Source organism: Daldinia caldariorum (assembly GCF_022478825.1).
Source record: "Daldinia caldariorum strain CBS 122874 unplaced genomic scaffold F4812scaffold_5, whole genome shotgun sequence".
In the NCBI taxonomy this organism is placed as follows: domain Eukaryota; kingdom Fungi; phylum Ascomycota; class Sordariomycetes; order Xylariales; family Hypoxylaceae; genus Daldinia; species Daldinia caldariorum.
In genome coordinates, this window is record NW_025953041.1 from 1,231,713 (window position 1) to 1,255,554 (window position 23,842).

Consider the following 23,842-nt stretch of genomic DNA (forward strand, 5'->3'; position numbering starts at 1 on the left):
ACCTAGGTAAAAGTAAGGAAACTGGTGGTAAAATATGAAGCAATTATACTCTAATATCACAATATCGGACTTGTTTAATCAGAAAGTACTTCGTACGTACCTCTCTAATTACTTACCTAAGAGCTAGGTACCAGGTAGGTAGATATTTTGCGAGGCTCTAAATGTGCTTCTAAATATGAAGAGTGAGCGACATTAGGGGGTAGTTTACCAAATCTCACAATGGACAGCGAATCTATGCTGATCTTAGTCGAGGAGATGCAGGTATATGGAGTATATGGAAGCGGCGTAAGAACTAGCTGAGAATGACAAATACAGGGGTCTAAGTTCTAATTAGTCTACTTAGGTATGGTATGTACATACCTAAGGTAGTAGTGAATCGGTCCGAGTTACTAGGGTATCCTAGGGTACCTATACGTATAAGCTTTGTTTAACTGCCGATCCAGTTCTGATTTAGGTAGGAGGTAGGTAGGTACCTGTAAACAACCTGCGGCTTATAAGTGGAGAGGCGTCGAGGTAACATACGTCAGTCACAACGGAGCTTTCTGAAATATCCACGTCGCATCATGATACGATATGTCATTTTTCATTTTTTAGAATTTCAGATTTTTATTTTTATGATTTATTTTGTAGCGGTAGGAAGCATTGGGAAGCAATGGGAAGCAATTCTGAAGCAATGAAGCATGTTGGTGTAAACTACAAGGATAAAGGTATAGAAATCAGAAGCAAGGTACTTTTAATCCGACATTTGGAGAAATTTTGGAAAAGTTCTTGAAGAAGTTCCTGGAGAAGTCCTTGGAGGATCCTTCCACGTGGGTCGCCGACCTCTTCATTGTTTCCAGACGTGTCCCATTTCTGCACGACACAACGCCATAACCATGATCTGGGACTCACGATTAGCCGGGGGTTCTCCACATGATCCACATACTAATCCTATAGAAATTAAAAAGGTGGATATTTATCGAAGCTTACCATGCTCATATCAACCCCTGGAGCAATTCGGATTGCCCAGACACTCCTCTCTCGACCCCCTCGAGAACCCGGCAGATTGTCTTCAACTTTATGGATGGATGCGATAGTCGAATCTCCAACGGCGATGGTTGTCGTAATCGCGGCCGTGCCGTTAGGTCGCATAAGAACCAAGACGTCCTCGCCAGCCTCGGTGCGCACGGTAGCATCGACAGCGGAATGATTCCTGGTAACCTGGTTCTGGTGCTGAAGCGAGCATAGCTTACGACCGTCAGGAGTCTCTACCACCCAGCCGTTCTTGATATCGAGGCTGTTGTGACGGAAGTCATAGATTCTGCAATCCTTCTTGCTATCCCATACCCTGCGTCGCCAGCTCCAGGAAGTGCCAAACGTTGTACCTTCGACGCGGAAGATGGGATTTCCTTCACCGTCTAAAACTGTAACACTCTTGAAAGAACTATCATGGCAATACATGGTCAACATCACCTGCTCCTGCGATACATAGTCGTTGAGCATGTTCACGGGAGGGTTGGGAGTCTGTAGTGGGGTATCCATCGCTTAGGAATTCCAAGAGTCAGGGTCAGGGATAATGTAAAAGGAGCGAGCGAGTGAAAAGAAAAAGAAAAAGAAAAGAAAAAAGAAAGAGGACATATGTGGTAACAACTTAGGGAAAGGAGTGGGTATCGAAAGTGTAGGTCGGGTTGTTGATTGACTTGGTTGACGACTAAGTTTGACTTCGTTGTTGGTGGAAGATAAATTTATAGTCAAAAACGGCAAGTTGAAGATACCTACCTGGTATCTACCTAGTTATCGCATGACACGCATAACCAACACCAATCAACGTCGATCAAGGCCATTCCAACACCGTTTCATGCGGCCCGGACCCCAACATGCTAAATTTGTACTATGTTTTGTACTATTCACAGTAGAATGTTGGAAGTTATTATATTACGCAACTAATATTGATCAGCCGCATGATCGTCATACCAAGCCAGCCCAAGCCAACCCCTGCAAGGGTTCCCTCGTGGCTTGCTCGACATGTTGGAAGCATATACCCCGGATGTTTACCCCATTTATGTTCTTTTTATATCGATTTAATTTTCAACATCTATTCCTTGAAACAGGTATGTTAGCTTCGCGACGTTGCGTATTCCATGAAGCTATTGTTAAGGCTTAACTACCTCTATCTAGCTAGGGGATAACAGGTAACTTAGAATTCTATAATATCTACCTCCCCTTTTTAGTTTAGCCGTACCTAGTATTTTCTCGCCTTGTTAATTCCATCATTACGTGTTTCCTTTGAATTTAGAATACCGGGCTTCCATCGGGGGTCACGGCTTAAATTCCGTCATCCTTCGCCAAGCTCCGTGCCGTATCGGTAGTTTTGGTTCAACGTCAGCTCTTCATTGCCTACCTACATAATGCATCTTCAGTAATATTGCTCATAGAGAAGCTATCTCACTATGTCTATCAGTAAAAGGCGGGAAATTCTCAGCAAGAGTCTCACATAATGCTACGGCACGGTAGGTAAACTACCTCGATCGCACCGAATTACCATACTAGGCCTTAGTACCTAAACTTACTATAATAGAAATAAGAACTTTACTTAGTAACCCTTTGCTATTAGAAGACGGAGAGGACCGAGATTATAATAAATTCATATGAGCGTAAATTTACTTTATTTTGAGCACAGTTATGATGTAATATTGTTATGATAAGAAACATCTAGCTTTATAGGGGCTCGAGTTTAGGTATGTTGGAGAGATCCTATAATAGTTATCATATATAAAATAAATACTAAAAATAGTAGTAATGTGATAGAATGACAAGAGCACTTCGCTCTTTGATATAGCATATTCTTTTGCTAGTGTAATTAGTGCTACTTACCGGTGCGCCTAGCACTACATAGAGATATGCTTCAGAATAACTAAAGCAGGTACCATTCGGAACTACTTTAGCTCCATGCTACATTACGTACCTGTCATGCACACGTTTCTGACAATTTATAATTTTGTCTTGTACCATCCTCTGTTCTGTTTTAATACGCAAGAGTAATCGGCTGAAGACATAACCACCATCCTAATTTAGATGAGAGAGGAATTGTTTGAAATAGCATGACGTCGAACCATGATCGTGATCTACGCTCAGGGGCTGATATATCGCCCTGGTATACTAGGTATCAAAGAGTAGTAGTAAGAGCTAGGAGTATAGTCATTGGAAGTAGATATCTTACACCATTCTTCACGTGGAATGCTAATCCTTGAACTGTCGATCACAAGTTTAGTTACTTTATACGGCATCTTGCGGCGTAAGGATTAGTATAGCATGATGTTGGAAATCTGAGTGTATGCTGCTGTTCAACTAAGATGGTTTCAGAAACGGTTCCTGCATTCACCGTGCTCTCGCTCGGAGATAATCATAGCCATATTTGCTTAGTAGGGGCCTTCCTACGCAACGACCACGCCCATTGAACTTAGAAAGTGATAGCCATTAACTGCGGCGCGGTATGGAACTTGATAGCCTCAGTATGACTTCGGAGAGGCTTCCAAATTGTATAAAGGGACCGTCTTCCGCCCTCGAGAAGGCATCTATTCTCTCACCATCATCACCACCATCAACAATTCTACAATACATTCTACAAGAACTCAGGAGTTCTATCCAATCCTTAAAACACTCACTCATCTACCACTCAAATCCATCTACTCTCTTTCAATAATCACTTTTCTAGACTCACTGGTCTCAAATTTTTCTCTTTTCATCAGACAAAATGCACTCCTTCGGAAAGATCGCTGTCTCCGCCGTCGCGGCTCTTGCTTCTGCCCAGGTCGGCTCTGCTGCCTTCCTCGCCATCCCCGCAGCGGCCGCTGCCGGAATCGAGTCCATCTCTGCCGCTGTCGGTGCCGCCGCCGCAGTTGCAGGAACTGTCGTCTCCGCCGTCAAGGACCGCAGCGTCGACGAGGAGCAGCAGTTCGTCAAGCCCCGCGTTCCTAGCCGCATCGAGCGCCGCCAGGACCCCAACCAGCAGGCCTGGAACGACTGCCACGCCCAGCTCACCGGTGCTTCGATCACCTTCTCCGCTCAGGAGCCCGGAAGTAAGTATCCCCCCATACAGATAGATTTGTTTCATATCTTCATCTTCGCTATCTACCCAGGTACCTAGGTAGGTATCGATTTGAATACGCTCTGCTAACACTTTCACTCCAGACGTCTTGGTTGAGGGTATCCCCTCGGCTTGCATGACGCTCTCGGGTGTCGTGACCGGCCAGTACAACGCGGGCAACCCGGTGCCCATGGGCACCGACAAGATCCTCTTCCAGAACCTCTCCAACGACGAGATCAACCAGATCCAGTCCGCCTTGGACGCGCACCCTTCTCACGCTTAGGTTTCTTTTTTTTCGAGGGCCATGCAGACACCGGATACCTACCTGTAACTATTAGTGCTTCCGGGCGAGGCAAGGAAAAGACGGGATTAGATGGACTTGAATGCCGCTCATTACATAGACGTTTTTCACTTCTTAGACTTCTGTACTTTAGACATTTTACCTCTAGACTAGCAGGTAAATTTCACTTTCTTATTTCCTCCTAGTTCTACCTCTCTCTACTTCTCTGTGACTTGACAGTAATCCTTCTCTCATTGTATGGGTATTTGCTCAGTTATTACATACAAGCTAGAGTATCTGGAACCCTTTCTAATTAATAATATAGTAGGCAGCTTCCAGGAATCTTGGCCTGTAACTAATTTTTGACCTAGTAACTGAGTAATGGAAGCAACAAAGTGGTTTAGCTGAAAGCTGTGCACCTCGCCGTAAGCGAAATGGAGACCAATCTATAATCCAGAGCTAGGAACCGTCCTCGCGTTGAATACGCGCCTAATACGTCATCCGGGGCCGGGTTCGTCATGCATGTTAGACGCACCTTTTGCATTGAACACAGGCATTAAGCCGATGTGTTGGTGGCACAGCACATGAATCTAACCAACACCTGTTGAGTTCCCTGCATCTCGGCGAATTTCCATCGATCGGTTTGCAAGTATCTTAGGAGGTAAGGATAACTATCTCCCTACAGCTGGTCCACTTGGCATTAGAGACGCACATTTATACGTCGTCATTGGGTGATATGTACGCGAAGAAGCCCCATGTAGACTTGTTACAACATGGATATATTGTAATTCGTAACCACTGTCTGCCGCATTACGTATGCGTGGCCTAGGTGCTCTAACGAACAGCCTTATATCTATCTATCTTTATCTACTCCTGATAATCGGGGATATACTTGGCCGATCAACTTACACGGTTAGAGCAGGAATGCCTTCAACTATCCTCAAGCAACCTCAGCACCTCGACGGCGTTCCCGCCCATAACCGCCCTCCCGCGATCCGTCGCGTCCCCGAGGGCCTTCCTCACGGCCTCGGCGTTCCAAGTGACGCTCTCCCACTCGCCCTGCTCGTCGCTGCCCAGCGGCGGGAAGAACGGGTGGTCGGTGCCGAACATCAGCCTGTCCGCGCCGCTGGCGTCCACCGCCGCCTTCAGCCCGACCTCCGAGTACACGACTGCGTCCAGGTAGATCTGCTCGCGGAGGATCTGCCAGATCGTCCGCCGGCCCGGTCCCGCCTTGCCCTCCCGCATCAGGTGGCCGTCGTGCACGATGCAGCTCTCGATGCGGCCCGCTAGGAAGGGAAGCGTCCCGCCGCTGTGCGCGAGGATCATGCGCAGCTCCGGCACCTGGTCGAACACGCCCGCGAGGTACATCCGCGCCACCGCGATCGTGGTTTCCATGGGGAACCCCAGGGCCAGCGGCAGCACGTGGCCGTATTCCTCGGTGGCGCGAGGACCCCATACTTCGCTTGGCAGGCCGTAGTGAGGGTGCAGGAATATGGTTAACTTGTTAGCCGCGAGCGCGTGGAAGACCGGCACTAAGGCCGGATCGTCAAGGCCTTTCCCGAGCCCCGACGTTCCGAGGATAACTCCTCGGCAGTATTTGAGGCTGCGGATATGTCCGATAGCTGCTAATAGCGTCTCGGGCGGCGCGGTTAGCGGTAGAGTCGCGAAGAAGAATAACCGGCCGGGGACTGCGGCGCACATATCGGAGAATTCTTGGTTAACAGACTTGGCCGCCTCTCCGGCCTCCTCGGAGGCAACGAAGTCGAGCCATGGATTTGCGAGCGAGATGACCGATATGTCAATTTTATGCGTGTCCATAAAATGGATCTTTTGACTAAGAGAAGAATAATGGGTTGTGACCGGGCGGCCGGGAAGGTGAGATGACGTTTTATCCGGATCCTCCGATGTAATCTTGTCTAGGGATTCCGCTTCCGCCGGTAATATAATGAGGCGGGGTTCTTTCGCACCGGCGAACTTCCGTATCAGGGGTATGCTGCTTCGTGTTTCTAGAAGTTGCACGTATGCAGGAGGATACATATGGGTGTGGATATCTACCACACGATGCGTTGAAGAGGTCATCGTATAAAGTTGATAACAGCCCGACAAGGTTATTATGTGAAAATACGGCATGTAGCAGATCCCCTATAGCTGAGTGATGGATGAGTTGGGAGAGATCCGGAGGCGCCTTCACGCCAGACCCCCCTGTATAACTACTTGAGCTTATTGGACTACTACCAAGATGTTCGTCTAGGATCTAGGTAAGGTTATGAGGTAGGTAAGGTGGTCTATTCAAGCAACTGACTATAGGCTTTGTGGAACGAATAACTTTGACGAAATTTCGAAGCCAACCCGAAATGAGGCGTGAAGAATTGGGGAGATGATAGACATTGGATCGGATTTACATAACCCTAGAATTCCTGGTTAATGTAAGGCTCATCATTGATGACATTCAATGATACCCCCCGCATTTGGTAGGTGATATCGGGTAGGTACTTGGAGGCGTCCACCCCAGCTATCTGAAATACATCACAACCCCTCTCGGAGCTCTTATCTCATGCATGGTCAAGGAGGACGATTCCCTTATCTAAATGGCAGGGTTTGTAGATATAGTTACGACTAGGTAGAAAGAGGATGTTCTTACCTGATATCTTCGAATGATATTAGTCACGTAGCCATGAATATACTGGATTCGAATAGATGTCGAACGGTTTTTATCTTCCTATTGTCTGGAATCCGTGCCCTCACCTTGCAGTCGTTCTTCGATAAGGAGTCAAGTGTTACCCTCTAGGAAGATAAATGGTCCCTTTGGAGAACAGGAGTAAGAGAGTTTCGCTTCTCGTCGGATGTGGCCGAAACCTAGGTACCTAGGTAGGTACCGTATTTAGATAAACGTGCAATCTTGTATTACCGATCCTTTTCCCGTGTATAAGGTTGTTGTAAGAGAGCGTCTTGAATTCCCTAGTGTCCTCTCTTACTTTTTCCGCGACAAGTCTATCTTGATCGACCTGCTCTAGCTATTGTATACAACCAGTCAACCAGTCAACAAGACAACTAGGTAGCTTTTCGCATATTTGTCTCAACCGAAAGAAGCAATGGAGGAAGCAGCTGTGAAGAGCGATGGCTTATATATCCCGGTAGGTCTCAAGACATGCATTTGTGATGAAATTCGAGACGAGGACTGAGCACCGTAAAACCATAGCTTATTGACTTCTCCCAATTCCTGAACGGCAATCCGGAACAGAGGAAGCAGACTGCCGATGCCATCCTCCGCGGTTTCCAAACGTCCGGGTTCGTATACCTAAAGGGTCTGCCCGTTATATCCGAGTATCGGAAGCATGTGTTCGAGACGTCGGCCAAGTACTTCAGGCTTCCTCTCGAGACCAAAATGTCTCACTGCTGGACTACGCCCGAGGCCAACCGGGGCTACTCGGCGCCGGGCAGAGAAAAGAACACAGTTCTGACGGACATCGATGCTATTAAAAAGCTGAGGGATTCTGCACCTGATCTGAAGGAGAGCCTCGAAATCGGCCGCGAAAACGAACCTGGTTGCCCAAACCACTGGCCTAATGAAGAGGGCGAGCTGGTGGGTTTCAAGGAGACAATGCTCGGATTCCACGACAAGTGTAAGGAACTGCATGTAGAGGTTATGCGCGCCATCGCCGTCGGTCTGGGTATCGAAGAGTCATGGTTCGACAAGTATACTGATGTCGGAGATAACACATTGAGACTCCTTCACTACCCCGAAGTCAAGAGGGAGGTGTTCAAGATCAACCCAGGCCAAGTTCGGACCGGCGCGCATAGCGACTACGGCTCCATCACCTTGCTGTTCCAGGATTCCCAGGGCGGTTTGCAGGTACAGAGTCCGACGGGTGTGTTTGTTGATGCAGCGCCGATTGAGGACACCTGCGTGGTGAACGCCGGGGATTTGCTCGCGAGGTGGAGTAACGATAACATCAAGAGCACCATTCACCGGGTTGTAGAGCCCCCATCCCGCGAAGACGATGTTTATCCTGCTAGATATAGTATAGCGTGCGTACACGTGGAGTCTTGTTATGCGTCGAGAAATATAGGGCTAACAAAAAAAAACTTGACAGATACTTCTGCAACCCCAACTTCAAGGACTACATCGAAGCTATTCCTAACACTTATGCTACCGAACAGGACAAGAAATATGAGGGTGTCAATAGCGGCGACTATCTCATCCAGAGGTTGACGGCTACTTATTAGTTGGAAGAACTAAATCGAAAGTTTCAAAGGCTATATTTCGTGGAGTTGCGTGCTTTGCGTTAGTTAGGATGAAATAAAAATCTCTATCTGGTGATCGTCAGGACAGGATGTCGTGGCCATCGGATATTGGGTCGTACCCTAACCTTAGGGCCATCTCTTCATTTGACAATGGGTCCTATCCATAGTTTGATCCTATCTAAAGTCGTCGAATTGGATGAACCGATGTTTAATTTTGAGGGTTGTGGATTGTGTTGTTGTATTGTACACCAACTTTGGATTCTGTGATATGCATGTGATTAAAAAAGCGAATACTGGAAGTTTTTTGAGAGGCCCGGTTCATTAGAGGTAGGTACCTAGATGTACATATGCACCTAAACGCTGTAATGACTGGGCCGTAGAAACGTCATTCTGGAGAAGAAGAACCTCCCGGAAGATAGCGTATAATAGCGCAGATCCACTAAAATGTTAGGGACCCTCGGCGTCGATCCTACAGCTAAGCCTAGGAACTGGGAACTCAGCTACCATGCATGCATTAACTACCTACATAGTGCGTTATGTTAGCTGTAAACCTTGTCGAGTTTACCTAAACTTAAAACTTCCACTCGACTTTATCTCTTTAGTTAGGTTAGGTAGGTCCGTAGAAATCCTTTTCTTGTTTCCCTTTTTATTTCGATGGGGACTCAAGATGAAGAAGATACTACTGCTATGTTTTATTCACGGCTTCAAGGTGAGTTTCGTATATCCTCGCCATTCTTCTCTTCGATACATCTTTACACTTGAATAACCTACCTAAGCCTAGGTAGTATCTGTAGGTTAGGTTACTTGCCTAGATGCTAATCAAATATATCGATAATCCTAGGGGGATGATAACACGTTCGGCGAAAAGTCCGAGTTCGCCCTCCATCTCGCTGCTCTCGTAAGTGCTGCCTTGCCCAAGGTCTCGGTACGCGCCATTACATACCCTCGCTATGAGACCCGTGGCGATCTACACGAGTGCGTCAGCCGCTTCCGCGACTGGCTCCTCAACCGAGTGATCGACCTCGAAGTCGCCGCCGGCACGCCCTCTCCGACCGTCGACCCGTGCGTCCGTACGATCCTCATCGGCCATTCCATGGGCGGAATCGTCGCGGCCGAAACCGCCATCGGCATCGCTTCCGAGGTTCCCGTTCCCCATACCACCGCTACCAGCAAAGCCGGCCGCCGCGACAGCCTCACCGTTCTGGTAGACGAGTCCCTAGGCCCCACGGGCCTCATGTTCCCCTACATCCAGGGCGTCCTCGCCTTCGACACGCCGTTCCTCGGAATCTCCCCCGGCGTCGTGGCCCACGGCGCCGAGGGGCACTATAATAGCGTGAACGGCGCACTGGCCCAGCTCAGCGGGCTGTCCACCATCTTCTGGAACAACTACAACCAAGCGGCCGGGAACACCAACACCGGGACCGGGGGCTCTAGCAACAAGAAACCTGCCGGCGCTTTACCCGCGCCCGAAACGCCGACGCCGCCGGAGAAAAAGAAGCAGCAGAGCACCGGCGGATGGGGCTGGGGCCAGATCGCCATGGTAGCCGGGGCGGCGGGCGCTTTGGCGGCGGGCGGCGCGGCGGCGTACATGAACCGGGAGCACCTGAGCTCGGGCTGGTCATGGGTCAGCTCGCACCTCGAGTTTGTGGGATGCCTGGCGAGGGGCGCGGAGCTGCGGGAGAGATTGGCCAAGATGGTGAAACTGGATCGGCAAATGGGTGTCGGTTTTGCGAATCTATACACGCGCCTCGGTAAAGCTGCGTCGGCGAAGGAGGTGAGCATGGTGGGAACTGTGGTGGGCACCGATCGGACTTTCTGCAACCTGCCTGAGAAGGACAAGCGCACGACGGGTCTGTGGATGGAAGCTATAAATGACAAGTCCAAGGATGAGATTGGGGCACATATGGGTAAGTCTTTTTTTTTTCTTTTTTCTTTGTTCTTTCTTCTCTTTGTGTCTGCTTTCCCTCCACAACTTGAACCGTCCACATGTCAGGGTACTGACGTATACAGCAATGTTTGAGCCAAAAGATAACCCGGGATACCGCAAATTATCTGAAGATGCGAAGAACCTGATAGTGCGCTGGTCTCGAAACGAGTGGTATGAATCAAGCGGCCGACGCAGAATTCAATAGATGGCAATTACCGAATAGTCCCCAAACTATTTTGATCGGTGTATTACGTCTACAATGCTACACTTCTACATATATATTACCCCCCACCCCTTATATGGATACCTTGCATGAATATATTTTTTATCTCTTCCGCTAGGGTTTTGTAACCCGTCCAGTTGGCTACAGTATGCGAGTTCTACTTTGTGCTCTTCTGTGCCTTAGCTCCAAAAATCTTGCGCCTTTGAGACATCATGTGCGTATACAAGAAATACGCAGCTGGAAGTATTGCATTAGCATATATTCTCGGACGAATTCATTGGGGCTTGACATACAAGGAGGGTATACTAATGCGACATATCCGAAGAGCACAGTCGAGTATAGAGGGCTGATAGCGTCTTTGGCGGGTTCAACGGCGCGCCAGATTAGGTACGCTTCGCTCGAGATACCGACGGGGTACAGAATGAAGAAGGTGTGGTAACGCAGCCAGTGCAGTATAGAAGGTGGCTGTCCGCCCGAGGAAAGAGACAGCGTAAAATACGAGTATCGGATGACTTCGGTGACGCCCCATGCTACTAACATTGAGGAGTAGGCAATGCTGCTATAGACATCACCGCTGCCACTCCCGAGAGCAAGCTCGGGGAATAGTCCGGTTATCCCCCACACGATTGCGTATCTGCTAAAGACTTGCATGAAGGTCGTGAAGAACGGAGCTCGTACGATACCTAGTAGCAATTCAGATGTCAGCTTCCTAGCTTGTCGGATTGAATTTGAATTGTCCCATTCTTAAATGGAAAAGGTTGAGAGGGCTGTAGCATGGGAATCCATCCCCAAGTCATGCGAATAGGCATCGTGTACGCAGAAAAATAAGTAACTGGGGAACAAAACGCACCTAACAGCGAGTGCAAAACCTCCATTCCGGCCAACGTCTGCGTCCATTTGCAGAATTCGCCAACAGCGGGATAGACCGCCTGTGGAGTGCCAGTAACATTGACGTTAACGACTCGGCCCAACACTGTGAGCCAGAGGGCGGCCGAGACGGCGTTATAGAGGATCAAGTAGCCATTCTTTACAGGCGAAGACTTCTTTACTGGCTTCTTGATATCGGCCATTGTGTCTGTGGGTGCTCAATGGCTGAATCTGAACGGGGTAGAGAGTGGTGAAGTTTGGCGAATACTCCGGAAGATTGTTGAGATTTCGTGGGGAAACAAAAAAAAAAAAAAAAATCAAGCTACGTTATGTATGTGCAGGACCTCCCTTGTTACCTGTTAGTTTGTAAGTGGGGAGCTAAGGTACCACCTAATGTAGTGCCATACGATGTTGGGGATGTTGGGGGGTTCCATTTTCTGCAAGGGACTTGCAAGGGACTGGCAACGCTAAAACTCAGCTAGCCTCATCATCTCCTAGAAGCATGGGAATACATTTGTTATTAATATCTTAAGTACAATAAACGGCGGTTACATACCATAACCTTACCAACAAAAGAACGAAATGCCAAGTCGAATAGTGCTCGGATTGTCTGGTCAATAAAGTGTCACGTATGAATATTTGAGACGTTAATAGACTTCAGCATGGACTAATCTTGCAAATTTCGATGCGACCCCAAGATTCGGATAATGCAGGCACCTCTAGGTACCGTATCGGTCTGGATCATTATTTTAATCGTCCGTAAGATCAATCACTTCATTCGGTGCAACGCGCACCCGTCGGGAGGACTTTATAGGCCGCTTGATCTCTTCGGTCAAGTCAATGGTCCCACCGACTTCGTTCTTGACCATAGGCTTACGCTCCTCTTTAATGCTTTGATCGTTCTGAATCTTGTTAGTAAATAATATCCTCGGCGAATATAACTTAGGTAGGTAGGTAGGTAGGTTACAAACCTGTAGCTGGTCGAGTCTCTCTCTGGCTAACCGCTCCAGTTCTGCGCGCGACATTTGAGCGATTTCGCATTTCGGCTCCGGGGCTGGCGATGGAGACCGAGGAATGACCATCTCTCGTTTTAGAGCCTCTAGAAGGTTTGGTTAGACTTTTCGAGATGCAATTACCGCCTGCTCATCATCATACCTCTAGATCTATAATGGAACTGAAACATCGCGATGGGCTTATCGTACCCGTCGATATATGCTACTCTACGGTTGTTGGGAGTACGTGTATGCTGTCCTGATGAAAACCTTTGTTGGTTACATATTAGTCCAGGCCTTGCATATAAGCAGGTACTTGTGTGGGAACACATACGAGGTTCCATGTGAAATAGCTTTGCCCTTAAGCGATTTTTCCGCAAGCTCCAACTTGTCACTTTGCTGAAAATCAGACCTTGGAGTCGGCTTCCTATAAGTGCCCAGAGGAATGCACCGAAAGACCTTAACTTGAATTAACCCGAGATGCCTGGCTATTTTGACATCTTTCTCGACTCGGCTCTTGTTCGAATCGTCAACTTGAGCTTCAGTTAGTTGATTATTCCCACGCCGACGACTTCACGAAGCATACCGACGTCAACAGCAGAGAACTTGAATTTACGAAAAAGCCATCTGTCCGTTTGGGTGCAGTATGCGTACTCTCCTTTGTTAATCCCTATCGCAGTGCCGTTGACTCTTGCCGTTTGCGATACGATAATGCCCGAAACAGATTTGCCGTCAAGTCGAAGATGCGTCATTAGAGCATTATTTTTATGCCCCCACTGGTAGGTATCATCAACTCTTAGCTTGATGGCGAATTCGGCTTCATCAACGCATTCAATATACTTTATTGAAGTAGGACAAGTCGCGTCTCTGGTTTCCCCTCCTTCCGACGCGTCGGGATCCTCGTACTCAATCGCATCATTACCAGCGACCTGCACAGTAACTTGGATACCTGGAACGTCCCTTAGTATTGCCATGCCGGATTTTTAATCCTTGAATGTTGCTTTTTAAGAAAGAAAGACAGAAAAGCTTGGAAGATAGGATTCGACAAGGCGCCGTAAGTAGTGTTTGGTGTTTGTTACCTGGTAATTGTAGAAGGAAAGTTTTCAAGTTTTAGGGATGCAGAGGCCATGCATAGTAATTACTAGGTTAGGTAGGTACCTCCTTCTATGTAAATATATGTTAATATTTCGCCAGGTACGATATGAGATCCTGCCTCTATGTTTAAAGAGAAAATTTACCTTAGGAAGTAGGTACCTGATATCATAACACCTGTGCAGTTTCCTATCTTAATATTTAACGGTAACTAGGTACATTTATAATGTTCAATGTTCTTTCCAATTATATATACCTAGGTACCTAAACTACAAGTGCACCGTGCACACTTGAATTAGGTAAGGTACCTAAGGTTAGGTACATGTATCACGTATTTCATCCAAGAGACCTTACCTAGTCCAGGTAAATTATCCATCCCGTCAACCTTATCCCATTTCATCCACCATACATTCATTCTCGCCTTACTCTTAGTTCTGTTCCTCTGGCTGCTCCTCATTGAGAAATTCCCTGAATAAGGCTAGGTTATCGAACTCAGCTGCTAGGTTCTCAGCTCTGGCCTCTTCGGGCTTTTTCAGCGCCAGTTCCAGATCGACCATAAATGTAGCACGGGCTTCGTCATCATGGCCTCGCTCTATACCTTCGAGTCTTCCTTCCTTGACTTCGTTAATTATCCTTTGCGCCTCACTTCCTGTCATATCGGTTTCTTTCAGAGTCATCGCTAACAAGCCCTGGGCAATCACCTCGGATATGAGGTACGGACGACTAAGACCCTCGTAACCGTATAGACACAAAAGTAGGTAGACGCGCCATTCGGGGTCTCTAGTGTCTTTTAACATGGCGTTCGCGAGATAAAGAAGCCCAGTATGCCAAAGGATCGAATATGTGGATGCTACGTAATTGCTGCGATATTCAACGATAAGACTTTTGAGTTGCCCGACCGAAGCGGCATATGCTGCATCTGGAGAACTATATCGTGCTGAAAATGTTGTCAGACGTGGTCGCTGATCCTCAGGCTTTCCGATGAATGGTCTGAATACATCAAGGATAGCACAATGAAGCCATATGCTAGATATACCTAGTTAGTTATCAAGGTCCCTACCAACACTTTCTTTTTTGCGTTTAGGTTAGGTACTCACTGAATCACAATAACATGATGAGACCGGCCTTCGGCTCGAAGTAATGGGGATGGAAGACATTCCGCCCAGGCGATAAGTTCTCGGAACGTATGTTCTACAAGAGCCATCCTAGAGATATCAGGCGGACTACCCTCAGCTGGGGTGTAGATCCACCCGGCACCTCGGATGATCTGCCAAAAACGACAGAGCACGGGGAAGATTATCTTTTGGGGATCTTCATTTACTGGATTTCCTTGGGCCATGCCTTCAAATCCCCTTTCCAGTATCGTTTCTTCCGGAATGGGCAATGTTGGAGCTGAGCTTGGGCTTTCCGCGCCCGGTTGTCGGTAGAAAAAAGATATAAGCCTGTTAAATAAGTATGCGTTGGCTTGGAACTTGCTCAGTGCGTAGAGTACTGCTTACACGTTCCAGTTAAACGTCCCCCAAGCTGCATAGCAGCGAGTTGTCATATCTTCTCCCGATACCACCCCAATTTTTGAAGCAGTTTCCTCGGTGGTATCAAAGAGACCTAGGTTCCTACCCATTTGCATTGCTTTTTTGGCGTAAGAGAGCACGGCATGGTCTCTACTGTTTCCTATAAGAGACAGACTAAGTAATACAGCGCCTGCCACGGCCGTGTACGAGTCTTGCTCTTCTTTCCAGAGTTTTTCGGCTTCTTCAAAGAAGTTGTTGGCAAAGTACATTGCATCCTTGTCGAAGGCACTGTACATTTGCTAATACATATTGTTTAGCTGAGTTCGACCTTCTAAGACATATTTACAACTCACACAGCCAAGATACATCAAAGCATGGAAAAGGAGACGCGAGCAGAACCTATCTTGATGATTGACAAGATCTGCAATAAACAGGTCTGGACTAAAGAGACCTAGAAGGGGATGATCAGTTGTCATATATATATCGATAACTCGTGCCGCAAGATTATTAGAAATAGGTATGTCAGTCCAGAAGCCGACTTGCAGATTACGAAGTCGTTCATCGCAATAACTAACTTCTTCTCCGGACCTTATGAGAAGTGGGAAATGTCTCCCTTCCCAAGTTACGCCGGCAGGAGGTGGCGAGTCCCTACATTCGAGGATGTCAATACTTGGTCCCTTAAAATAGTCCTCATCGTATAGAGCAAGGTTAACTCACATGCGGAAGTCGTTCATAGATGGACGTATCGGGCGGAGGAGATCACTCTTGGCCAAGGCAGATGGACTTATTCGGCGCAAGGTATGATATGCCTTTGAGTTGTTGGCCATCAACTCTAATTCTAGCATGGTTCTAGGCGGGATAGGCCCTTGGGTATCTGCCCCTGATGACGACGAATGGTTCTCAAGGCCATAATCTCTCAATCCCGATAAGACGGTTGCCGGATCCCCCTCTTCTCTCAGCGTCCCTAGGAGAGCAAATGCTTCATTTATAGGGAGCGACTTCAGGAGCTCAAGGATTTCCATCGCCTCAGGGCTAGCCTTGGCCTTATCAATGTAGATGCAGGATGACATGCCCCGTTTTGCGCAAGTAGTGCATCTTGGCCGTATGCCATCACACTATGCTGGGTCAACCAAAAGCAATTACAGTAAAAGAATTCAGCAGTAAGTAGAATTGGGTACCTGCTTTAATTTTACGGCGCCTACATGCGGTGCATGCACCAGGTCTCTGCCGCCTTGGACCAGGTTTTGAAGGCTCCCCTCCCTCCTGCGGAAGAGTTGTCGAAGGGAGAAGTACAGGATACCTTCTTGGTTGCATCGTCATAAGGCGCGTAGCTGGTCGTGGGAATTTACGGTTACTCGGTGCGGAGCAGTTGTGAACGTCGAACGTCACGATGACGATACAAATACAATCACATAGGAACCGACATGGAAGGTATATATAGGAGGTACCTTAAGTTACGTACATGATGTGAGTGTCAGTGGCAGTGAACATTCACGTGATAGGTTATGGTTGTTGATGTCAGAATGGTACACCAGCAGTTGTAAGCTTGATACGTTGATAAGATGCGCTCACTGCGGGGGGTTTTATGTGAGGTAGGTACCTAACCTAGCCTGCATCTATCTAGAATCCCTACCCTTACATTAGGTACAAATGTGGCGATCTTCGGCAGCTACCTATCCCAATCAAGTCTGCCAATAATAGAGGCACTGTCAATCAATGTAGCATCCATCAATGTAACATCCACTCGCTCTACTTACTATCTCGACAAGAATTTTCCTATCAAAGTTCCTAAAATCCAGCTCCAGGTGTTTGGGACATCACAAGAGCTGCAAGCTACCTAGTCACTACGGCAACGTGCCACGGTCCATTGAGGCTTGCTTAAGTTTGACTGGAGTGGCCGGAGTGGCTCTATATTCGGCCTGCAAAAACTCTCTTAAGGAGTAGTCATCCCCGACATTCCCCCCGAATACGGGCCGTAATTAGACTAAAGGAGGCAAACTGTCGATCTGATCTCGCTTTAGCAGATACCTACCTATGTAGGTAGGTATATACCTTTCGTAGGTCCCTATGAACATCATCATTCCCCATCTCCTCAAGACCGCCACTGGACCTCGAAAGTCTTAAAGTCGACCTTGAGCGAGTCGGTCGCGTTTTTCTCCGGCCGAGCCACCAGCGGGCTGACGTCCAGGAGCCACTCCTCGCCACCGGCCTCGTCCTCGTCCGCGAGCACCCAGCAGATCTCCCGCAGGGGGATCCTCTCGGCGACGGCGCCGCTCGCGTCCAGCACCAGCCGGTACACCCACAGGCTCTTGCCGTGCTCGTCGGCCTCGCGCGCGATCTCGACGGTGACGCCGCCTGCCTCCGCGGGCGCGCGCTCGTTCTCCCCGAGCGTCAGGCGCGCGACGCTCCAGTCCGCGAACCGGTCCGTGCTCACCGTGCTGAGCTGCGGCTCGCCCAGGTAGTACTCGACGCCCGTCTTGATCCACCGCTCCGGCGGCGAGACGTGCGCTGCGGACCGCCGCTTCGGCACTAGCAGGAGGCCGCCTTGGTCGTACCGCTCCTGCCAGTCCGCCCAGAAGGTGACGCGGGCGGATTGGAAGTCCTTCAGGAGCCCTGACGACGTGTGCGATATGGGAGCTTGACGGAAGTTAGCTGCTTTTTTTTTCTTAGAGGTGTAGGGCTTCTAGTACCTGTCCAGATGTTCGTCGTGGGCGGCTTCTTCCAGATGTCAGTATTCGGCCCCGCCTCGAGGATCACGGAGGTTTTGATGGTAGACATGATGGACAACAATTAGGCTGATATGACGTGCTCGGTTTGACGTTTTTTTTCTTCTTCTGGTCTACATCTATTCATTCAAGAAGCAGGAATTGGACGGCTACCCCAGGTTTATATATAGTGGAAACCATGCCATGTCTTACGTCTTTGATGAAGCTTTGCCGACGACGGCCCGGCGGCCCTAGCCTAGGTAGTCTACGGACTTGCCAAGTTAGTTTACTTATAAGCATCACAATATGGCTTTATATTGTAGAGGTTCTGGTGTTTATGGACTAGTTACTTTAATTTCTTCTTACTCGTATCGAGCTCAGGTTCCCAATAACATGTCAAGAGCCCAGTTCAGACGGTGTTTACGTCGGAGCTGCTTAAAAAAGAGAGGATTCGCAGCTTTCTTGGCTGGTGAGTAGAGTGAATTCCCCGCAGTAGCTAAAGTGGCAACACGCGGAGATACCCGTTATTGGGTTTCCGACAAATTCATTTCCAAGAGCGTGTGTACCTAGTTTACATATTGGCTTTAGAGATGAAGCCTCAAAGAGCCTTAGCTACTAGTAGCACTAATTATGGGATTAGTTCTTCTAGAAAGAAAAAAAAAATCGGAAGCATGTTAAATGCGAAGCCTTGACTTTGCCCCTGTCAACTTTGGCCAGTACTGACAGGGTCTTCGCAAGGACTACAAACGTTGAAGGCTTATAGGTATGCACAAGATTAATGACAGGTATTGCTTTATTTACGGTATATTACATAGAGCTTCAAGATGCTATACTGATGTTGGAGCAACCTGAATTGTCAAGGATATAAGTGTGTAAGCATTCAGCTCTTTCATCGCCAAGTAATTTGTAACGGCTACTTCTCAGGTTGATGGTTGTCCAGCGTGAACAAGACTTCTATAGGCAGTCAACGACACTTTTATAACCGATCCTCCTCTGCTATTCTTCTTTACAAATTATATTGTTGATAAGTCTATAGACGGTGAAAAGTGTCACTGGGGGATTTCGGATGATCTATTCAAAGCTTGAAAGTCCAATGCCTAAGATTCCAACTCAGGTCCTTTCTTCAATCCTTTCTTCAATCCAAAAATACTTTTTTTTCTGTCCATATCATATACACTAAGCTATATTTGTGGTTGTGAAGACTTGAACTGCCTGTCGCATTTAAGGCACAAGACTGCCGAGACTACTATGTCGTCGTAGTCATTAACAAGGAATGAGCCACCTACTTTCTCTCCTATAAAGTGACTCCTTTATAAATTCCAGGTACCTTAGGTAGTGTATTGACACCATGATTCCTCGGTTTGGTGATTAGGGGCTGAGCTAGCCCACCCTAATCATGATGGGCGTGTAGTCATAATGAAGTCGCAACCAACACGTAGAAGGTAACTACGATGTTGTTCAATAGTACATAGGTAGATAAGCCGGATTGTAGGCTAAGTTGCTGAAACGATTCTTGTAAACTTCGAATTTGGCCGAATTTGAAGTTTACAAGCTTGTTGTGCTTTCTACCTAAACACAATAACCATTTGAACTATTATTCAACAACATTCTTGAAGATGAACCATGGAATATACCTGCACCACCCTATCATGCGCAAACTGTGGTAAATCGGCAGTGAAAAGATGCACCGGCTGTTTGAATGCACCAGAGTATCATCCCGGCGATGCCCCGGCGATCGCCTATTGCGATTCCAAATGCCAGCGGCAGCACTGGCCGACGCATAAGACGCAGTGCCACGTGTTGAAGAAGCGATTGATGCTACTCCGAGTTGCTACCCTTTTGAAGACCGCCTTCTTAGCTTACCGGGAATACGTGTTCGACCTCCCACTAACGGGAGTCGAGCATAAGGAGGGCGCCCTCCACTTACACCTGAACCCGAAGATCCCATTTCGTCCCTGGTATCAGCCATTTCCGAGCAATCTGGCAATTAACACCCGACATAAAGAGGCAGTTTTGGCAATTAGCCAATGCACAACTGCCCTATGTCTTCTTGGTCCCTTTGCTCGTTTTCTTCTTGAAGGTGAGATAATGACATCCTACCTTGTATACCTAGGTACCTATCAGGAGGGTATCATCAGAATGCTTACAATAATCAAGGACTTGCATCGATGTTAAAGGCTGTCGATGTAAACTTGCAACCAATACTTCCGTGGAAGGTTGTATGGCACTGCGATTCTGGAGAGGAACCGGAAAACATATCATGTACCACGCCAGCGCACAGCATCCTGCTTGTCTGGTTAGGTAGTGAAGGATGGGTTATCGACGTAACAGGATGCCAGTTCGGCTTGCGGGACGTTCTTGTCCCGTTAGACAGTTACTTCAAGAAAAGGGTGCGACGCCTCGTTCATGGACCATTCGTTTATACCGAACACGAAACAAGTGACCTCGACGTGTTCGACGACGGCCTATCTCTTAACAATACCTATAGCAAACGTCTGAGAGCCACACACGAGCGAGCCGCCCGCTTGCACTTTGCGAAGGTTGTCCAGAAACGCTTTGACTGCTACGAATCCCCACGCTCCTCGAAAGAACTCCTGGGCGGCACTGCCAAGGAATTCCATACTAAACTTGCTTTCTTCGAGAGCGATTTGAAAACACACATGGCGAGTTTTGTGAACTTGGCTTTTGGGAGGGAATGTTTAGATGACTTAGATTAATGCTGGCGTTATCCTATCACATATGACGATGTTTATGTAGGTACCTAGTGCCCGAACTTGTTCGGGCATTAAAAAAAATTCATAGTGTCATGATCAGGAGTCACTCGCGAGTCAGGTCTTTCTTCTTGTACATAAAGCCGCCTTGCAGCGAAGCTGCAAGGCTCTTGATGTTCTGGTTCTCCAGAACATTATCGTCGTTAGTAGCCTCCTTTTCGTTTCGTGATACATACGAAATTAGATAAATATAAAAAAACTATATCAGAAAAATGCTTATTTTTATCTATTCTCTTGGATTAAATACAAGTATGCAAATTTGCTAATTTTATATGTGAAATAAGTGGCCCCAGCTACGGTGGGCCCAGCGACGGCGTGTCGACTTACCCATAGGTAGGCTCTTACAATCCCGATAGTCGTTTTCAGGTAGCCCTTTTTTTATTCCAAATCTTGTCGCCAAATCTAATACCTTTCTCAAGCTGTCCTCTGTGATTCCTAATGTACCGCAGTGTGCGTTGAATACTTGTTACGGCAAATTCACCGTTGAAAAGTTCGGATACATCGTTCGTGTATTGCAAAGAGACCTCAGTCATAGCCATGCTGATAAACCTTTTCTTTGTGCTGGCCCCATTTACCATCATCAACCGAAGGACATCTATCCATAAGTCTAGATCGATATCAAGCTCACGGTACGTAGCGTCCAATACAAATGCCAGGGTCGCTGTCCATATACTGAGCTCCTCAAGTCTTGTAGGCTGCCTATACCCAAAAGTGAAATTAGGGTCAGCACCCTTTTCCAGAAGAATGGAAAGCATTGTTAAATCTGTAGACATAGAAGGGGTTGCATCTCTTAGCAGAGACCACAGATTTGAGGGAATGACGGTGCTTTGATTGCCTAACCGGAATCTTTGAAAACGGTCTTTAAGGGACCGTTTGCTGGTAATAAGTGCACAATACCGTTTGGTATTAACACTTTCCTGTAGGCAATATATGGCTGTACCTTTCTTCTAACATACTCTGTTACTTGAAGCTTTATGGCAAGTGAAATAAAAGTTTCCCCGAACCGCTCGTAGTCGCAGTAGGGCCTCACCAGGGATACATGACATCGTCTTATGTGCTGATTTGTCGTAACACTTTCTAGCTCGTCTAGGATCTTAATCATAGTTTGAGTATTCCCTTCCTCAACTTTTGATGCGAATCGTAAGCATTGTAGGAGAGGGCTAGTAGATCCTACAATACTCAATGAGCCATCGCCAAGATCCTCAATGCCTTTACGCATGCATAAGGATCCAGAACACAGCTTATAATATGGATCGAATGACTTTTTCAGCATTCCCATGAGTTTCTCTTGTATCTTAGGTTGCTCAAAATAGTCTCTGACGGCCCTATGGTGGTATTGAGCCGTAACGGCATGAAGCTGAATATTAGCATTCAGGTGCTGTTTACTTAATTCCGGAACGCTGATTAATCCTTTACAACGCGAGTTCAGCCGTATTCTTATTGTTTCGACCCTATGTTGTATTTCCTCGGGCGATAATGGAGAGTTAGGAAGCTGAATAGCGAACTCGTTTTCTTCTTCGTCGGCAAAAGACAATAACAGTGCCTCAGGTGGTCCCTCGCATGCAACCATTAAGCGGAAATACTGGGCCGCATGCTCAAGATAAAAAGGATCCAGGTCTTGAAGTATCCTATCATACAATAACTCCAAGTCGGAAGGGAGTTGAGAAAGTCGTCGCTGCAAGTCGGAAACTCGATCCGCGTATTTGATTCCCTCCAGAAGGGATGTGACAACAATGCTAACCCAAAGAAACACCCCTGAAGCCTTTCGCACGACATCTTCAATGAGATTTTGAGAGAACTTTGCCTCGCGTTTCTGAAGTGACGTGAAATTGGGGTCGGATTCAAGTCTTGATGTGACGTAACTTCTAATGTCACTGAATGTGAGGTCTTCGATCATGAGGCTTGGTTTGCCTTTCATAGCAGTTTCGAACACTACCCAAGGACGACTCGCTACGCAGACCTTCACTGGTAACGTCTCGATTATACCCTTAACGAACTCTATCAGGTCCTCATGGGAGCCATCAAACTCGTCAAGCCCGTCGATGAATAAGCACAGGCTGTGTGTTGAACTGGCGAATGTAATTGCGTTATCTAACATATATCGCAGTTCTTCTTCGCAGAATGGCATTGGATCCTCATTGTAGAGACATAATGCTTCCAATCTTTCTGAGGAAGCGTGAGGTATGGCTTCAGGACAACTCTGGCAAATCTGTCTTAACAGTGTGCGGTAAAGGCCTTCCCTTGATGTCTGCACTTTTGAGCCGGCCGCCCAAAAGTAGAATGAAGCCACTATGAGCGGCTTCCCTCCAGCCCACGGAAGAAGATATTCTGTCGAGCGAGGCTCCCCTTCGCCTGAATGACTTCCTTTTCCAGGTGGGATAGGCTGGGAGATGAATTTCATTAGCGTCGATTTGCCGGCTCCTGCTTTTCCGGTGATCCAATATAATTGCTGGTCCGTCTGGAGCCAGTGACGGAAGTTGTCCCAAGGATGGTCTTGATTATCTTCCGGATGAAATATCCAATGAAAAGTTTTTTCATGAGCGTCAGCGATGCTAAGTTCACGGTCGTATATACCGTCATAATGCAAGCTTGAAATGAATTTCTCTTGGAGGGCTAATTTTCGCGGTTCTGTAACTTCAAAAGCTGAGGCATCGCTACCTGGGTCCCCAGCAGACGCATAGACAGCTTCGAGTAGCTCTTTGCGAAGTGTTTCCCTCGAGTCATTGGAGTCGGATATATTAATTGCATTCGTAAGATACTCGGCTAATGCCGAACCCAAGCCATCATGACGGGTTATTATAGAGCTTGTCCCATCTCTTGATTGGGATTTATTACCTTGAGACTGCAATAGCTGCTTCAGCATTGTTTCTTGATTGTGTAATGACTTCATGAGGTAAAGCCTTGAAAATGTCAGCATAACGCTCGCGTATTGATACCAGGTCCCTACCTAGGTAATACTAGGTAGGGCCTAGAAGATAATATGCATCGGACCTGAGAGAGATGTTCAATTCCAACATTATTTGACTTCTATATCCATCCATTTGGGTTTGCAAGGCCGTTATCTTCTCAGAGCCCGCGCCCGGCGCGGGGGGGCGGGGGGGGGCGGGGGGGGCGGGCGGCCGCGGGGGGGCGCGGGGGCGGGCGGGGGGCGGGACCCAACGGA

At 47.6% G+C, this 23,842-nt stretch overlaps 11 protein-coding genes across 11 annotated transcripts; 4 read left to right on the forward strand and 7 right to left on the reverse strand.

Annotated features, from left to right (window-relative positions):
* Positions 1–555: 555 nt before the first annotated feature.
* Positions 556–1,538, reverse strand: F4812DRAFT_423124 (uncharacterized protein). Its single transcript, XM_047933737.1, has 2 exons — positions 970–1,538; positions 556–880 (listed from the first exon to the last, which is right to left on the reverse strand). Exons 1-2 carry the CDS (start codon positions 1,519–1,521, stop codon positions 827–829), a joined length of 606 nt encoding a protein of 201 aa, XP_047791767.1. The 5' UTR covers positions 1,522–1,538; the 3' UTR covers positions 556–826.
* A 2,195-nt stretch (positions 1,539–3,733) lies between these two features.
* F4812DRAFT_457992 (uncharacterized protein) lies at positions 3,734–4,349 on the forward strand (the record flags this gene model as incomplete). Its single annotated transcript, XM_047937273.1, has 2 exons — positions 3,734–4,058; positions 4,171–4,349. The coding sequence occupies 2 exons, from the start codon at positions 3,734–3,736 to the stop codon at positions 4,347–4,349; spliced, it is 504 nt and encodes a 167-aa protein (XP_047791768.1).
* Positions 4,350–5,276: 927 nt separating this feature from the next.
* Positions 5,277–6,425, reverse strand: F4812DRAFT_457993 (uncharacterized protein; the record flags this gene model as incomplete). The annotated part of the gene is made up of 1 exon (XM_047937274.1): positions 5,277–6,425. The coding sequence occupies one exon, from the start codon at positions 6,423–6,425 to the stop codon at positions 5,277–5,279; it is 1,149 nt and encodes a 382-aa protein (XP_047791769.1).
* Positions 6,426–6,957: 532 nt separating this feature from the next.
* Positions 6,958–8,835, forward strand: F4812DRAFT_330016 (Clavaminate synthase-like protein). Its single transcript, XM_047931557.1, has 3 exons — positions 6,958–7,480; positions 7,546–8,375; positions 8,441–8,835. Exons 1-3 carry the CDS (start codon positions 7,439–7,441, stop codon positions 8,571–8,573), a joined length of 1,005 nt encoding a protein of 334 aa, XP_047791770.1. The 5' UTR covers positions 6,958–7,438; the 3' UTR covers positions 8,574–8,835.
* Positions 8,836–9,278: 443 nt separating this feature from the next.
* On the forward strand, positions 9,279–11,057 carry F4812DRAFT_423147 (uncharacterized protein). Its single transcript, XM_047933738.1, has 2 exons — positions 9,279–10,498; positions 10,602–11,057. The coding sequence occupies exons 1-2, from the start codon at positions 9,685–9,687 to the stop codon at positions 10,721–10,723; spliced, it is 936 nt and encodes a 311-aa protein (XP_047791771.1). The 5' UTR covers positions 9,279–9,684; the 3' UTR covers positions 10,724–11,057.
* F4812DRAFT_457996 (PTPLA-domain-containing protein) lies at positions 10,899–11,811 on the reverse strand (the record flags this gene model as incomplete). Its single annotated transcript, XM_047937275.1, has 3 exons — positions 10,899–10,978; positions 11,035–11,424; positions 11,592–11,811. 3 exons carry the CDS (start codon positions 11,809–11,811, stop codon positions 10,899–10,901), a joined length of 690 nt encoding a protein of 229 aa, XP_047791772.1.
* Positions 11,812–12,109: 298 nt separating this feature from the next.
* On the reverse strand, positions 12,110–13,574 carry F4812DRAFT_470407 (uncharacterized protein; the record flags this gene model as incomplete). Its single annotated transcript, XM_047938976.1, has 5 exons — positions 12,110–12,510; positions 12,580–12,707; positions 12,764–12,870; positions 12,935–13,133; positions 13,187–13,574. 5 exons carry the CDS (start codon positions 13,572–13,574, stop codon positions 12,358–12,360), a joined length of 975 nt encoding a protein of 324 aa, XP_047791773.1. The 3' UTR covers positions 12,110–12,357.
* A 546-nt stretch (positions 13,575–14,120) lies between these two features.
* On the reverse strand, positions 14,121–16,523 carry F4812DRAFT_450604 (uncharacterized protein; the record flags this gene model as incomplete). The annotated part of the gene is made up of 6 exons (XM_047936106.1): positions 14,121–14,718; positions 14,790–15,134; positions 15,192–15,502; positions 15,557–15,851; positions 15,921–16,318; positions 16,386–16,523. 6 exons carry the CDS (start codon positions 16,521–16,523, stop codon positions 14,121–14,123), a joined length of 2,085 nt encoding a protein of 694 aa, XP_047791774.1.
* Positions 16,524–16,784: 261 nt separating this feature from the next.
* F4812DRAFT_329957 (uncharacterized protein) lies at positions 16,785–18,097 on the reverse strand. Its single transcript, XM_047931556.1, has 2 exons — positions 17,894–18,097; positions 16,785–17,840 (listed from the first exon to the last, which is right to left on the reverse strand). Exons 1-2 carry the CDS (start codon positions 17,979–17,981, stop codon positions 17,296–17,298), a joined length of 633 nt encoding a protein of 210 aa, XP_047791775.1. The 5' UTR covers positions 17,982–18,097; the 3' UTR covers positions 16,785–17,295.
* Positions 18,098–19,531: 1,434 nt separating this feature from the next.
* On the forward strand, positions 19,532–20,625 carry F4812DRAFT_458000 (uncharacterized protein; the record flags this gene model as incomplete). The annotated part of the gene is made up of 2 exons (XM_047937276.1): positions 19,532–19,988; positions 20,066–20,625. 2 exons carry the CDS (start codon positions 19,532–19,534, stop codon positions 20,623–20,625), a joined length of 1,017 nt encoding a protein of 338 aa, XP_047791776.1.
* Positions 20,626–20,881: 256 nt separating this feature from the next.
* On the reverse strand, positions 20,882–23,741 carry F4812DRAFT_423158 (uncharacterized protein). The gene is made up of 2 exons (XM_047933739.1): positions 23,627–23,741; positions 20,882–23,579 (listed from the first exon to the last, which is right to left on the reverse strand). The coding sequence occupies exon 2, from the start codon at positions 23,567–23,569 to the stop codon at positions 21,515–21,517; it is 2,055 nt and encodes a 684-aa protein (XP_047791777.1). The 5' UTR covers positions 23,570–23,579; positions 23,627–23,741; the 3' UTR covers positions 20,882–21,514.
* Positions 23,742–23,842: the final 101 nt, after the last annotated feature.

Coding starts and splice junctions, on each gene's coding strand:
- F4812DRAFT_423124 (XM_047933737.1), bottom strand. CDS start 1,521: ATGGATACCCCACTACAGACTCCCAACCCTCCCGTGAACATGCTCAAC. Junction 881..969: donor CAGGGGTTGATATGAGCATG/GTAAGCTTCGAT, acceptor CGTGAGTCCCAG/ATCATGGTTATGGCGTTGTG.
- F4812DRAFT_330016 (XM_047931557.1), top strand. CDS start 7,439: ATGGAGGAAGCAGCTGTGAAGAGCGATGGCTTATATATCCCG. Junction 7,481..7,545: donor GCGATGGCTTATATATCCCG/GTAGGTCTCAAG, acceptor GTAAAACCATAG/CTTATTGACTTCTCCCAATT. Junction 8,376..8,440: donor CCTGCTAGATATAGTATAGC/GTGCGTACACGT, acceptor AAAACTTGACAG/ATACTTCTGCAACCCCAACT.
- F4812DRAFT_423147 (XM_047933738.1), top strand. CDS start 9,685: ATGGGCGGAATCGTCGCGGCCGAAACCGCCATCGGCATCGCTTCCGAG. Junction 10,499..10,601: donor TGAGATTGGGGCACATATGG/GTAAGTCTTTTT, acceptor TGACGTATACAG/CAATGTTTGAGCCAAAAGAT.
- F4812DRAFT_329957 (XM_047931556.1), bottom strand. CDS start 17,981: ATGTCTACCATCAAAACCTCCGTGATCCTCGAGGCGGGGCCGAATACT. Junction 17,841..17,893: donor CACGACGAACATCTGGACAG/GTACTAGAAGCC, acceptor ACTTCCGTCAAG/CTCCCATATCGCACACGTCG.
- F4812DRAFT_423158 (XM_047933739.1), bottom strand. CDS start 23,569: ATGAAGTCATTACACAATCAAGAAACAATGCTGAAGCAGCTATTGCAG.